Genomic DNA, 15,836 nt, shown 5'->3' with positions numbered 1-15,836 from the left:
GGCAACAATAAAGATCCGTCTTTTCAATCCGATAACCACGACCTGGATGGCCGAGTCAAAATTTTTCCATATCACAGGAAGGCATGATGCAATTTTATCGTGCCGGGATCGAGAACATCCTCACTTTCACAATTACTCTGTGCCAACAACTCAACAATGCAGCAGATGTTTGTCTGCATCAAAGTCCCCAGACATTTCCTTCAGCCTCCTTTTATTCAACCAACTGTCTCTTAAAATGTATTCGAACTAGGACCGCCAGCTTCTGCAGCACCTCTCGAAGCAGTTTTATCGTAAATTCTCAATCATTAGCTCCAGCTCCACATCAGTTTCACAGCACTTATGTTCATATTTGGAGCCTTGAACCATTACAGCATCAAAGCCAATCATAATTTTAGTGTGAACATGTTTGTCAGATTTGAAAGTGTGACTCTACAGTCAACCTGCCTTCAATGCTACTATAACTAATAGTATGCATTCATTAGTTTACATGGGAGAGCTTTTATTTATTATCAATTAAAAACTAAACGTTTTACTGTTATGACATCCCAATGTTATGTTTTCTGCTGTATATAGTTAATTTAGCTTTATTTAATCAGCAGTTTTCTCTCTTTTGGAGAAGAGAGTTGAGAACACAACACCTGTACAATCGAATGCAATCCAACACAGCAGCTCTGCTATGAACTCTGCTTTTACAGGGTTATGTTTTCGCCGTTTACTATAGTCTTCTGCAAGTTTCAACAAAAACTGAGAAGTTATAACCTTGTAAAAGTAGAATTCATGGCAGAGCTGCTGTGCTGGATTGCAGTAAGTGTCTATAGTCTTATAAATTAAGACAGTAGAACAAACTTCATTCACCCAAACAATCACAAAATCTAGTTAAACACCAATTTGTACGTCAGTGGGCTTCACAGTTAATACAATAATGACGCCTTCTGTCAGTCGACCCTCAAATCGGCAAAAACGTCCCAAAAAAACAACAGGAGGGCAGCTTCTTCCAGCACAAACAAAGGTTTAATTTAATGTGGGCTCACTACAAAACAAAAACACCTGCCAACTATAATAAAACAGCAATGAAGTATCAAATCTTGAACATGTGAGTTTAGAAACTCAAACAGAAAAGTCGAGAGATGACAAGAAGCTTGTTTGGTGCAGCCAGCATCCTGAACGTAGCAGAGAGGCAGATGATCTGACTGTTCGGCGCAGGAGGAGCAGCAGACTCTTTGGTCGGGCTTCAAGGACGTGAGCCAAGTACTTCGTGTCAGCTGGCCCAGCATCCATGACAGGAAGTCAGTCTTCAGACATGGTGGTCCCACTCCTACAGAAAACACGCACTCCCACCAACACCACCACCAGCCCCACGTGCTCATATGTTCTGCTTTTCCTTGCAGGAAATATCGAGAGATGACAGCCATGATTAACGTTGGATCACTGAGCTCACCGCAGACAGAACAGCATTCAGCAGTTTTGCCCCTCTGAGTGTCACCTCTGTCAGGAAACTGAACCGGGATCAGACCTCTCAGGATGTGATGAGCACTCTCATGCTTGCATGTGCAAGAGAATAATTCTGTGCAGATGTACGGGCTCTGAGATTTACAGCACAACAGGCCTGTAGGTTTAGAGCAGCATTTTCACAACACTTGGGATTCATTAACTTCAGTCACAGGGCAAGTAGCAGATTGAGTACGGCAGCACACAGAAAGCCGCTTCAACCCAAAAAGCTTAAACGTAGGTTTGTGTTATATCAGCTTAATTCCTGATCTAGTTTCAGTTCATCTGGGCTATTTATTTCTGTTCATTTCATTTAATTTATTGATTTTATTTCTACATTTACACAATTCATAGAATAAATTGCAAAAATCTTTTAATTGCAAGAGTAAAAAGATCTTTGTTTCAATTCAGTTAATATCTTAAAATCTGAAATCAGTTTTTTAAATATGAATTTCCCTTATTTTTGGTAGAATAACGCTCATGCAGAACCTGTCAAACATAAAAAAGCAGGAGCACAGCAAATCTACAGTACGCTGCTATCACACTTTATTAAAAATAGAAACATATATTCATAGTACTTTTCATATAGACTACAATGGTCCACTGGTATTATTTTCAAAAATGAATTACATACTATAAAACACTCATTTGGCCTAAATCCACTGTAGAAATGCCTTCAAAAACAAAACAATAAAAAATAAGGAAGTCAAAATTAACCTCCATATTTCTGAGCTCTTTCTACGTCGTCCTTCCTGTGGCTGTACATAAAATAAAACTTCATGGAGAAGAAAAAAATGCAAACATGGAAAAGAAATCAAACTAAAAAAAACAAATGTGTTGCTGAGTGAGAAATAAATGCACATACAACTGAGTTTAAAAAAAGATGGCACATTTATTGCAACATAAATGTTATATACATTGTGTTTTTCTGTTGAAAAAGACAGAAAATTCAAATTCTCGTTGCCGCAGTTTTTTGATGTGCATCGACAATACCTTTTGTTTTGACACCAGAACTAATGTTTTTATCAATCAACAATGGAGACTGAAGAATAAGATGGAGGATTACGAATCTGGAGCTCGTACGAAGCTTTTTTTCTTTTTTTTTTTAAATTTAAGTTCTAAACTACGAGCAACAATTCAGCTATGTTCTTGAGATGCCATTTGTAAATGTCATGTAATAATGGACAGGTTATGGTAAATAACCGTACATTTTACTATCTAATATAGTAAAATAAAGTAAGAAACTTTTTACTCAAAACTTTCGCTTTCAAAAATCTAGAAAGAGTAATATTTAGAATTCAAGAAATATTCTTACAGTATTATTGTATAAAAGACTAACTACAGTGAAAAATAAGCCAAATGTTTTTTTTTCTTTTGATTTTCTTTTTTTTCATATATTATACAAGGGAAAGCATCTGGGAACACAGCAAAGTGTAACTTGGCAAACAGAGGAGCAAAGAAATATAGGAAAAACAGGAAATTAAAAAAAATGAAGGAAAGAGAGCAGGAAGTGACAAACATTATAGCCTCAATCAAAGCCTGCCAACATGAATACAAGCTTGTGAATACTGAAATGAAAAACAAGGCCGCATTCAGTCAGAGAACACACACACACACACACACACAAAACCACAAAACTATTCAAGTTGTTCAATCGTTACGGTGAGTTACTCGTTCTGAATGCAGCAGCCTTGTTTAAGGTGTAGATAATGATAGAAGACGATATATGAGGAAATAAATGGAATATAAAGCAAGTCTTAAGACCAAAGGCTTAATAAAAGCAGAAAAATTAAAGCATGCATGCTGACAGGGAAAAACAAAACAAAGCCATGAACGATGTCTTGAAACATAAGAGAAAATCCTGTTTTTGTTCATTATTGTGCTACAATTCTTCTCTATCCAACAGAATCCGTGAAATATCTAGTTTTACTGCACTGAATATATCACGGCTTGGATCAAAACATCATTGAGAAATAACTTAGAGGTTCTGAAAATGGACATTATAATGCTGGAAGCCTAAAGAAAGGACTTGTTACAACACAAATAAGCAGAACAATTTTTTTTACTCAGAAAAATTGTTATTGAAATTTAATGTTTTGCGATATTAACAAAAGAAAATAAAACATAAAAAAACTGTGATATGTTCATCAGGCCAGGAGAAAGTGTGGTCGTCGTTTTGTTGTTACTACTTCATTAAGCAATCTCTGATAAGCTGGTGGCAGAAAAATGACAGAAAGAAACAAAACAAGCCACGTCTGTGCTGTCATGAGGAGCATGTAACTGTGAGGAGGCTAAACAAAGACAAAATATGTCACTGCTTACATTTAACACTATATGGCAAAGTACTGAAGGGCAGTGAAGTCCCCTTTTCCTTTAGTTAAGACACTAAAAATATGCAGGGAATGCTATGGTTTGCAGTTTGCGCTGTATTTTCACTGCTCACTAATGAAAAAAGAAAAAAAAACAAACAAACTAAATGTGAGCTTTCAGTAAAACTAGAGTTTGCCATTCGTCTGTCACCTTTGTAGACAACATTGTTGATGCTCATATAGTGGGGCGTTTAATTCTGCTGGTCAGAAGCACAGAAACGATCTAAACTACACAGAAACTGTTTTGGTTACGGATGTGGCCAGTCGCAGAATTAATAAAATATAAATAGAAATAATATATCCTCTTTTTTTAAATGGGGTGCTTTAGTCTTTCAGTTCTAGCTAATCATAATTTTCCAGTTGGGTATAAATATCACTATGAACTGGCTAAATAAATTAATCTCAATCTTCTCAGTGCCCAAATTTTATTCCCTTCATCTTGGACTTGCCAAAGATTTCCCAGGGTGGAGTGCTCAGGTTTAACGGTGACACCGGCAAACTATAGATCAACTGAAAAGCTGCATACTTCTCTTTGAAATTACTTAACTTTCCCTTTAGACATACACTTTATAGCTCAATAACATAATAAATAGAAACAAAGAAACAGACAAACAAAAACAGTTGCTGTTACAATGCATTCGTCAATTCAGTTTAGGCACAAGGCAATTTCCACATATGGTTGGAGGAGATTGCGAAGTCTCCGATTGTTCAGAAGCGACACACTTCTTGCAGACAGTGATATGTGCTGAAGATTTTTTCTGTGTGGGGAGAAATTTGCAGATGGAAGCTGGACACTTGGCTCTTCTTCAATCTTAGGGTTGAATTGTGTTAGTCTTGTAGTTTTGCTTCAAGTGGTCTGTCTCCTCCAGTTGGCGTGACAACTGTGGGTCCTGTCTGTCACTCGGATGCAAGGTCACCGACACGAACAGGACAGAAATGATCCGGATCACTTTGATCTAGAGAGAGTAGCGGGAGATTTGGTTAAAGTTTAGATCAATAAACTGTTTATTTTAAAAGTTTAATTCAGACATTTAGAGTAAATTCTCCTCTTTCCAGTGAGTTGAGTCGTGAGTAAAATCATTGATCTATTAAAATAAATTAATCATCAGTAATTTATTGTGCAACAATAATTCAAAAATTTGTTTTTTTTTGTTACTTATATCACTGTAAATTTAATTTATTTGCATTTTAGACATAAACTAGAAAAAAACAACAATTTAATGATGATGATGATGAAGAATTTAGGAAAATGTCACCATTTTATAGACATAACTAATAACAGATAAAACCTAAAACATTAAGAGAACGTAGATCTAATTAAAGACTATTTTGCCTGCCCGAGATTAAAAGATAATTTATTCTTATTATCTCAGATTATTAAAAAATAATGGGCAGTTGCCGCCCCACAAGTGAAAGTACCTGTCTGCTACTCAGAGATGGCCCATGGGGTTGGATGTGTCAGTCAGGCCTGGATGGACCCCTGTGTGGCCTTGCTGGGTGTCACCGGAGCCCCCAGACACCTTTTCTTCCTCCCTTCTTTTAAGGCAGGCTGCTTTGGGGTTCAAATTCCGCTCTGTGAGTCCAGAGAGACAAAAATCATTCAAATGAAGCATCAGTACGTCGGTTTGTGCAACAATGCTGGGGTGAAGCTATCAGGACACTGACCTCTGACTTGCTGCTCCAAGTTAAGTATGACAGCCACAGCCTGATGGAGGATGAGCAGTTTAGTCTGGGGTTTCTCGCTTTTCAGGTGCAGCTGGCACATGCGACCCAGCTCCTTGAAGGCTTCGTTGATGTCTCGAACTCTCAGGCGTTCCCGGGCATTGTTTGCCATCCTCCTCTCACGCTCACGTTCAGCTTTCTGCTCTGGATTCAGGTCCTCGTCTTCAGTGATACTGTGGGAGAGAGAAGAAATTCACCTTTAGTCAGCTTTGTTTTAAAATTGATGCGAGCGGCAAAAAAACAAACGTAACGAAATGTTTCCCTAGGATGCCTCCTGGGTGCCTCCCAGTGGAGATATCTGGGCATGTCCAACTGGTAGAAGGCCCCAGGGTAGGACAAACAGAAGAGATTATATATCTCCTGTGGCCTGGTAATGTCTCAGGATCCCCCAGAAGAACGTGGAAAACTTTGCTGGGGAGAGAGACCTAAACCTGCTGCTGATGCCACCCTACTCCAGGTAAGTGGCAGAACATGAACAGGTGAGTGGATGTTTCCCTCTCTATGATGTACGATATTAAAAAGCACTATTGAAATAGAATTTTTATTTCTAATGTCAAAATTATTAATAAATACTACAACGAAATTATTAATTAAATATTTTGTAAAATATGTGTTTGTGCATTGACGTGTTCTTACCTTGTGCGTGTGCCTGCTCTGGGTGTCCTCATTTCTCTTTTGTCGCTCTCATCATCTGAATTGTCTGCAGAGAGGCTGTCGTGCATCTCATCCTTGTCCTGTTTCTCCACCTTCAGCTCCAAGGTGGGAGGCACCTGGCCAGCCAGGGTGGAAGTAAGACCTGCTGAAAGGCATTATAAACATAGAGATAAGACATCAAAATTAACTAATCCATGAACATATCACGTTTCAAGTGTCAGGACTGTAAGGAGGATCCAACCTCTGAATGTTTCCACTTGGTGGTTGAGTTCTGTGCTGGATGTGGAGCTGGCGCTGGGAAGACCTTCATGGCTGTTGTTCAGGCTGGCAGCATCATCAGCATGGGCACCACCCTGCTGCAACACAGACAGGAAGGGCATGTAAAGAAAGGAAGCATACACCCTCTGGAGACATGAAACAATACTTAAAAATTATTCTAAACATCTACTGTTCAGGGTTAGGGTTACCCTAAAATATGTTTTTATAGATGAAATGTTAGGATGCTTCGCTGATCTGCCTACGTAACCAATGGTGGAAAACACAAAACAAAACAAACAACAGCCAACTGTTATGAAAAAATGTTACATAATAATTCAATGCTGTGACATTTGCAGGAGCATTTATCTGCAACCGTAACTGAGAACATGTCTGTTTTCCTGTGCCTGAGACGGGACAATTCCTTCTGTGCTCTGTTTTAGAAACTCACTGAACAGCCCGACCATGTCTGTGCTATTTACTCCACATTCATCACATAAAAATGAACAACTCCCACCATGTTGTACCACAAATTTCCTCCTTCCTGAGGTTCACCACGTGTTCTCAAACTATCTGATTTCCCCCTACGAGAACCAGTTGGAGGCGGGGGAATCATCACAGAGGGTGTCTCCCCCTTTTCTTACGGAATGTGATCCCCAGTCACTGTTGGCCTCTGTTAACCCCATCACCCCGAGACCCTCCCTTTCCTCAGCGCTACGCTAATCTTTGCTGTGCTCTCAACAGGTGTCCAAACAACTCTTTGTCTGGAGGACGAGGAGGGAAGCCCGGGCTCTGGCAAGAAAAGAACGCTGCCATTTTCATGGCTGTGCCTCATTACCATACAGCTGAGGACCTCTATTTGGGTGGAGGCCGTGGGTTCAGACACACGTTTCCAACGATTCAGATTTCCTGGGTTGTTAAAAAGAAGTAATGAAAAGGGGAGGAAAGGGCTAGAGAGTGGGGTGTCAGTCGGAGTAAAAACCCTGTGGCTGTGCTTGTGAGCTCTGTCTGAGGGGAGCTCTTCCCACACAGGAAGTGCTGTGTTAGTGCAGACACAGTATGTTCTATCTCGCAGTCGCAGTCGGTCAACATCACTGCCACAACCCAGCTCTCTGTAACAAATACATCACACTGAGCTCTTCTGACAACCACAGAACAATTCTTGTTAGGCGACCAAACACACTTCTCTGAATGATCCAGCAACTTCAACATCAGAGCAGAAATTTGAGAAGGAGAGGGGGCATAAAAAGTCCTCATAAGAAGTAGGGCAAAAAACAAACAAACAAAAAAAAAAACAGGGCAGCTTTGATGATTATGCAGAAAAAAAACAATAACATGAAATACGTCTTTTTGTTGTAGAAAATATAACACATGGGTATCAGAGGAAGTTCTATGTATATACAGCACATGTTTTATGTTAGCTGCAACTCTCAGGCTGAGTTAATTAGAAAAATATTACAGAATGAAATGTTTAATCAGTTGGTTAATCAAGAGAAAAGTAATCATCACCTATTTTGATAAATGGCTGTACAATGCTAAATGTTTTCTAGCTACAAAACAAGTAGTTTTTTGAAATTATGGGTTTATCTGATGAAAAAACATGTAAAACTGTGCAACTGAAGGTAATATGTAATTTAAATTTAGTCAAAGAATAACTGAATCTTCATCAAAGGCTCTATCTAAATAAAAAATTCATCCATATATCATTAAATGTGTTAATTTGTTATTGTCTAACTTTTCTTTCCATCATTTGTAGCCAGTAAATTTCTAGAATCAGTAATGTGAACTTCTGATCCCGCATCAGCCTTAATTATTTCCAAACACCTCTGGATTACAGTTGGACGAGCCCACATCATTTTAATTTCCACTGCAGATGTGTTCAAATCTCTTGGCACTTTAAAATACCTTGGATGAAGGATGGGTGAACACATCATGATTTATACTGAGACCTGCATTCCCCTGTTTCTCAAGAGGCGTCAAACTCTAAAAGGAGTGCAACACACAAACACTTCCTGCACCAAAGCACAACTTCGCTCCACTTGCGCCTGTTTTTCTCATTTCGTCTTTCGATCTTGTATATACAGCCGCTCTGAGCAGGGTGAGCTTTAGGCCAGCCATTACACTTATGGAAAATATGTGTGTGGAAAACGTTTAGTTTCTACACATGGCAGTGAAGCCGTTTTGAACAGGTGTCCAAGGCTACTTCTGTTGTGAAGTTAGAAAAACAACACAGCGAGACTTTATGCACTACCCTTAATCACACAGCCAAGTGAAGATCTAAATACATATGTGAAGTTCTCATACCATCGCTGCTGTTCGACTTGGAACCAATGCAGAGGCAGGGAAGTTTGCTCCAATGGCTGCTATTGGCCCATTTGGTGCCTGTCCCAGCAGACTGTGTATGTCGCTGGGCAGACTGGCGGTGGAGCCCACTGCATGGTTCCTCAGAACAAGGATTGCATCATCCAATCTGTCCAGACGATCCTCCATTCGAGACTGGGAGGACCAGAGGGATTGGGGAGCGAGGGGTTAGGAAGAGGGAGAAGAGAGGAAAAGAAGGACAGAGCAGCTTAGTATAAGCACATTAGAACCAAAATTGAAAACACTGATTGTATGGTGTGGACTTTAAAAGAAAATAAACTTCTGAAACATAAGATAAAGAAGGCAATTCAAATGCAAAATCACTTCAGCCATTTCAGCTTGAGTTGTAAAAGTTAACAGCATTTGCTTTCACCAGAATGACAGGCAGATGCACTACAGTCACCGCTTGCAGTGCTTCAACAATTAATACAGAATTCAACATCTGCACCTAAGCTGATTACTGCAAGCTGAAATGCTAAAACATAACACAACATGATAATATGGCAACAAAGGCAATAAAAAAAATGAAACTGCATTTCACTGTGAGTGAGAATATGGACTGCATGTCGAGCTAGTGAGAGAAACCAAAGGGAGAAATGCAAAGATGTATGAGAACACGTAATGAGTAAAGGCGCTATCTGAAAAGTACCTCGCAGACATCCTTTAAGAAAGACATGGCATCCTGGAGATGCTCATGTAACTGCTGATGAACTCTGTTTTTCTGGCAAAGTCAAATAAGAATAAGACAGGATTATGAAAAAAGATCAGTATCTATAAATGCTAGAAACACACTGTGGATAGAGATTGTTTTTGTAAAAAGCAACACACACACAAGAAAGGCAGGATTTGGAAGGAAGCACACAGCTGCTGACCATTCACTTTGTAAGGATGAAGCTGTTTAGTTTGCACATTTAACAAACCCTTCTACATTACTGGTCACATCCCCCAACAATTATGAGAAAGGTGCCAAAGTTTCTTTAAACCACTGGTTTCCAGTTTTGTGTTTTGTTATTTTTCAGTTATTTCCATTATGCTTCTTTCATTGTTAACAGCCTTTACATTTTTATTAAGTGGAACAGATAAAACTGAGCATTTGGCATTTGTAAAATATGTATTTGTGTCTAATGGAAAGCACCAAAACAATCTTCTTTGTACTTGGTCATGTCAACAGTCTTTCATCATTGCAGTGTATGCACAAGTATTTTCAAGTATTTTCTGGGCTACACAGGGAATTCTGTTGCAGTACTATGAGTGGTTCCAGTGGTTCTTATCAGAACCAATTATTTGATGCTAGTCACTTTTACCATCATTTATCTTTTTAGTCATAAAGAGACAAAGACAGAATAGGAGGAAACATCTACATGACCATGTGTAATGTCCCCTATGTGTTATGACTGCAACTAGAGTGATTGTATGTAAAGAAATTTTAATCAATAAATGTGTTTTAAATGTGAATTATGCAGCAAAATGTTCCTGCAAGCTTTCTTTATTTAATCAAGTGAAGCATCCAGCATGGCTTCAAACCAGCAGCAGCGTAATTGTTAAAAAAATAAATGAAATTCTGTTATAATTGCTCTATATAACTAAATATTCCTGCATATGAAAAAACTCTCAGCAGAATATGTAAATAGAGGACATGCATCAGGTAGCAGGCGGGATGAAAGTTGATCTGTAGCTTGGGTCATATGGCAGCAAAGGAATCCTGGAGAAGTGGTGCAGCAAACAGCTGCCACCCCCACACCAGTCCCCTTTAACTAAACCCATCCTATAACTGTCATCCCAGTCCTGGCCCACAGAGTAGAGGACAGATGGCAAGCCCCAAGGGACGGGTATTGTTCAGTTTGGTTTTCCCTCTACCCCCACCTTCTTCAGCAAAACATTTGTCAGGCAGGAATCTCCATGTAATGCTAGCCCAGTCTGTATGAGTAACTTATCCAAGTGAGCATCCATCATTTCCTGCACTCACTTAAAGATGGAGGCAGACAGGAAGCTTACCAGCGAGTGAAGGGAGTTCTCATAATTTGGAGAGGACGGGGTCTGTCCACTAGCGCGTTGCCACTGATTGGTGCCTAATGAGAGAGAAAAAGATGTAGCAGAGGTCAACGTAAGCAATCATCTGATTCAACATGGCTGATAACTGCATCCTGCTCCACTGGGTGCACCCATACAACAGCTTAGTGACACAAACAATATCACGCAGTCCCAACAACGCTGACATCCTGATTTTCTGGTTTCTTGTTGTTCTGTGTGAGATATTTTTATCTTTTAAGGGACAACTGCATCACTTCCTGATGGCTGGACTACATCCTGACACATGAGCCAGCGGAGGGTTTGACTAACGCCCACTTCCACCCTGAAATGTATGCTGCATCCGCACATTAATAAGCATAGCTATGAGAAGCTGGAGAACAATGTGAGCACTGACAAATGTGATTTTAACACTAGTTATCCTTCACACTTCCTTTTTCCTGGAGTCTCACAGCAGAATGATTAAAAATCTGTTTGGGCACATTGCCTTAATGAATGTTTTTTTTTAAGGAGATGCCGATCCTTAGGGTTCAATCAAGTCCAAACTGTTCCACTATTCTCGCTTTAGCAATGCTGAGTTATTGTTTTCATAATTTCTTTTATCACACCTATTTGACACTACAGCTTGTTTGTCTTTTACAGTATTCACATCTGGAAACATCCAAGTTATACTATATGCACTATATGGCACTTCTTCTCTTTTAATCATAAATGGAAAATGTCATGTAAATATGGAGAAATTCAAGATACTCTGCATTTGAGAATATAATTCTTCTTTGGAAGTGGTTCACGGTGGACTCTTACTTGAGCCAAAATGTTAAACTGCAGGCCAGTGAAGCAAAGCAAATAAAGCTCATCTGATCTGGTGTAAATTAGAGCAAATGAAAAGGAATCCACATCTGCTCATCACATTTTCAGCTTCAATACAACATTTATTTCTTTCCTTTTTCTACAGTATAGTAAAGTGCAATCATGCAGGTAACCTGCCTGCCATGAGCAACAGGAGACAATGCATTATACAATCACATAACCTTAATAGACATTAACAACAGTGATCCATTGCAGGTTATTGACAGAATAAGATGTATGTGGGTCTACCCAGTTCAAGACTCTTGGAGCTCTTCTGGTGTCTATTATGGTGGGCAGATGCCAAACCAAGCCTATATCATTGTAAATTGAAGCCACACTGGAGATAGAGACTTTGTTTTGGTAATCTATCATTGATTCTAAAATCTAATTGTGGGTAGTGTTCCTTGCTTACGCTAATAGCAAGGTGATGAAAAACGCTCACCAGAACGAAGAGAGTCATTTGTAGCAGTAAGGAACTGGAGGATGTTGCAGGGGATCAAGTTTTATTCATTCTTAATTTCAATAGGTATTTAAAAATCTGTGAGAAGACTGGTGCAATATATAATATACAAATCAAGGTCAATGTGATCACATCAGCTATAACGCTTCACGAAACCAGAGATTGCAAGAGCATGAGCACACACAGAAAGTCACACCTCTAAACTGTAAAATAACCTTTTCCATCGATTCTTTCCAAAGAAATGTCTCACTGAATGTCTGCGGTCTTCCATACTTGAGTTTTCATGTTTCTCTGCACACATAACCTTGGAAAAGCAGACTTTAATTAACAGACTATTAGAAACTTTTGAAGAGGAAATGAAAAAGCCTGTTTTGCCTCAGCTTTCTCCCAGGTGAGTGAGACAGGAACTCCACATGAGCCTCTGCTGGCTGGCGGGAATGAAAAATTAGCTTGGGGCTCTGGTCCCCACGTGCACCAGAGAGGGCTAATTGAACAAACCAGTCTTGAGTAATGTGCTGTATATTGGTGCAATCCCAGTGATGAATGGTTTCTGTGGCTAACATCAGCAGCGAGCCAAATTTTGTGCCCACTTCAAAGTAATGCTCTTTCACTAACCTCAGAAGCATAAAAAAGTGGAATAATTAGTGAAACAATTCCCATTTCCTACAATCTAGGATTTATTTTGCAGTAGTATTTTCTTATGTATATAATATAAATTGTATTAATTACAAAACCTATATAAAACAGTATGACAGCATTTGTTTTAAATTGTTATACTCATAACATCACTGTTATCCTGCCAGGTGTGACATACTGTAAATAGGTCAAGAGGGGGGGATCTCACTATGTGAGGCTGTCATAGTCCTCCTCATCAGCTGAGTCACAGCCACCCTCCTTCACCCACTGGCAGATAAACGAGGCCTTTTGCAGCCTGCGCTATGTGTGCCTGTGTAGGGGGGGAACAGCTGTCCATGGGGCAGGGCAACAGCTGAGGACGAGGGGGGTTTGCATAGAGACAGCTGTCACCACTCCATTACCACACATGACACAACTGCCCACTAAAACAACACGGTGGGCTTTCCCTCATTCACTTTCCATTACTCTCTTGCCTGTGTCAACATGTCAACAACCCATGTTCTTCAAAGACTTCTCTTGCTTTTTTTCACTTAAAAACCAGTATATTACGAACGGGAAGCTCTTTTACCTGTTATTTCGCTCTAGGGTCATCAAATCAAAAGGTGTCTGTTCAAAAAAACATGATTACGTAACATTATATCTAGTAGAGCTAAGAGAACTTAAGGAACAGTTTTGCTAATTAAAAGAATATGACAAGCCTTTCATAGTGTAATTCAAGACCCACTTCAAACACTTTCATTGCAGGATTTTTAAATCCTTAAAGCACCACAAAAAGCCACAGACCCTGTCTTTTTCATTTGTACTGTCATTCCAGGGTTGGTCGATAAATCGTTCCATTCCGTAAAAAATAAAGTCCAGACTAAAGAAGAACTTACATTTTATTCCAAAGCATTTGTCAGTAAGATCTAAATTTATGAACATGAACCAAGACCCTCCTAAAAAGCTTAGAGCCAAAACTAGTCAGTGATATCATCCTGAGTCAATGTGGAGCAGCTCCCTTTAGCCCTGCTGTGAACACTCCACCAGCAGTCTGGTCAAAGCGCAGGTGTAGCTAAAATCTGAATACACACAGATTTTATGTCTTTAGTACAACTCTCTCCACAGACAAGAAGCAGCAGCTCGAATCCACATCTAACTCAATCAAAGCATCTCTTCTCTTCCCTTGAGATTAATAGTTGTTGTACATGGTCTCAGAAAAATACATTTAATAGAAAATGACACAAATGCTGTTTCCATGGATGTGCAGCCTAAACCCAGGCTAAACTAAGCTTTCCCTCAGAATGGATTAATATAAAAAAGGCATTAACTTCCCTTGCACAGATGAAACGTGGAGTACCGAATGATTAGAGCTACTCTAAAGCTAAAAGGGGTATTAATTTAAGTTTTGGGGAAACTTTTCACACTTGCCTCTGCTTAGGCTTTAATAAATCCAGCTAATGCAGCACATAAAAGTAATTAAATTAATTAAAGCCATATTCATAAAAGCTTCTTAATTAGCTTGAGCACTCCAGGTCAAGGCGTTATTCTAACATAATCTGATGTGTGACTGTCATCTGTGACTGTCACTGGCTCCTTGATGGTGAAAACCTTTATTCTACTTCAGAGAGGTATATTTTTCATTCTACATTTGGTTTAAGTGTACAGGAGGTTTGTATTAGATCTAAATACAGAGATCGGTGCTCTACCTGGCCTTGCAGAAGGGGTTCCAGCAGCAGTCACCACGGTACCTGCTGAGGCAGCACCTGCTGTGGCTGTCAGAGGTGAAGGAGAGCCCACAGGTGTCGATGGATTCGATGGAAAACTACTGCTAGTGTGGTCAGGAGAGTAAATCTGTGGAAGAGGAGAGAAAAATAATAATTCAGGCTGTATATATAAAAGGAATGCTGCTGTTACTTTAGAGCTGTTATCATCTTCAAGGAAAAACTTCATTATAATTTATATAGTAAATTTAGAGTTTGTTCCCTGCAACATATCCCCCCAAATAAGGAAATATCAGGATGTAACAGCTAAGTGCAGAAACCACTGGCTCAAACCTTTAGGTGACACTTCATGAGAAACCGTCATGCTACCATGATGAATAAAGCCACATGGGCACTGAAGCACTTTTGAAAACTGTCTGTTGACGCATCCAGAAATGCAAACTGAAACTATATTACGCAAAGAGGAAGTCATTCGTCAATTCTGTGCAGAAACACTGCAGAGTTCTCTGGGCCTGAACTCATGTCAGATGGACTGAAAGGTACTGGAAAAATGTGCTGTGGTCAGATGAGTCGACAGTTCAGATTGTTTTTGGGAAAAATCATGCACAAATATGGCAAATAATTTAATATAGTAATAATATAGTCATTATCATTGACTATATTATTACTATACTCTAATCAATCATTTTAATTTTGATCAACTATTATGTTACAATTTAAGAAAAAACATATTTACTTACTACTGCACATAAACAAATTACTATATTTAGTCTAGTTCCAAATTTAGTTTGTCCAAAATTACAAACAGGAGAAAGAAGAAGGGCTTAACATATGAACCATATACAAATTATTAACTCTATAACTCCTTAGTTTGTCAATCTGTTCAAAGTAAAATGCAAGTTTTAGATGCAAATTTTAGATTAAAATAAACGTTAAATGTTTTTCACTATAAAGACTCAGTGTCTATACTAGTCACTCCTGTTATTTTTCCACTGTGGTTTCAACAAGTGCAGACGCCCAACCTGGAAACCCCGTTAAGCCAACAGCATAAAATCTCAGGGGCATTTCAGCTTGCAGCCACATACTACTGTGAGCCATGAATCAAAATCTAGTCATTTTCAAATGTTGTTTATTTTTGTATCTTTCTAAACTTCGTAGTGTCTGTGAGGACCACAACTAGGGCAAATATGTTGGTGTTCTGCATTAAAAGAGTTACTTCAGATTTATTGCTGAATAAAACACAAATCAGTGTGTTTTAGGATGACATGTCAATCACATGGGAATGAGGAGATTACGTCTTCAGAACTTCCACTG

The 15,836-nt window shown here is 39.1% G+C and overlaps 1 protein-coding gene across 6 annotated transcripts in view; it reads right to left on the bottom strand.

The window, feature by feature from the left end:
* Positions 1–2,360: 2,360 nt before the first annotated feature.
* Positions 2,361–15,836, bottom strand: part of tcf12 (transcription factor 12) — a 66,246-nt gene continuing 52,770 nt past the window's right edge. For 2 of the 6 annotated variants that reach the window (XM_026378391.1, XM_026378394.1), the window contains 8 exons: positions 14,508–14,652; positions 10,845–10,918; positions 8,793–8,984; positions 6,475–6,586; positions 6,216–6,378; positions 5,523–5,752; positions 5,277–5,430; positions 2,361–4,813 (listed from right to left, as the gene is read on the bottom strand). In XM_026378391.1, the coding sequence (XP_026234176.1) occupies positions 5,288–5,430; positions 5,523–5,752; positions 6,216–6,378; positions 6,475–6,586; positions 8,793–8,984; positions 10,845–10,918; positions 14,508–14,652 (1,059 nt within the window). In that variant the 3' untranslated portion in view covers positions 2,361–4,813; positions 5,277–5,287. Of the gene's footprint in view, positions 4,814–5,276; positions 5,431–5,522; positions 5,753–6,215; positions 6,379–6,474; positions 6,590–8,792; positions 8,985–9,498; positions 9,571–10,844; positions 10,919–14,507; positions 14,653–15,836 lie in introns of all 6 variants that reach the window. The other 4 variants (XM_026378393.1, XM_026378389.1, XM_026378390.1 and 1 more) reach the window with 4 other exon arrangements.

The sequence above is a fragment of the Anabas testudineus genome, chromosome 3 (assembly GCF_900324465.2).
Source record: "Anabas testudineus chromosome 3, fAnaTes1.2, whole genome shotgun sequence".
In the NCBI taxonomy this organism is placed as follows: Eukaryota; Metazoa; Chordata; class Actinopteri; order Anabantiformes; family Anabantidae; genus Anabas; species Anabas testudineus.
This window is presented reverse-complemented; position numbering and strand designations above follow the sequence as displayed.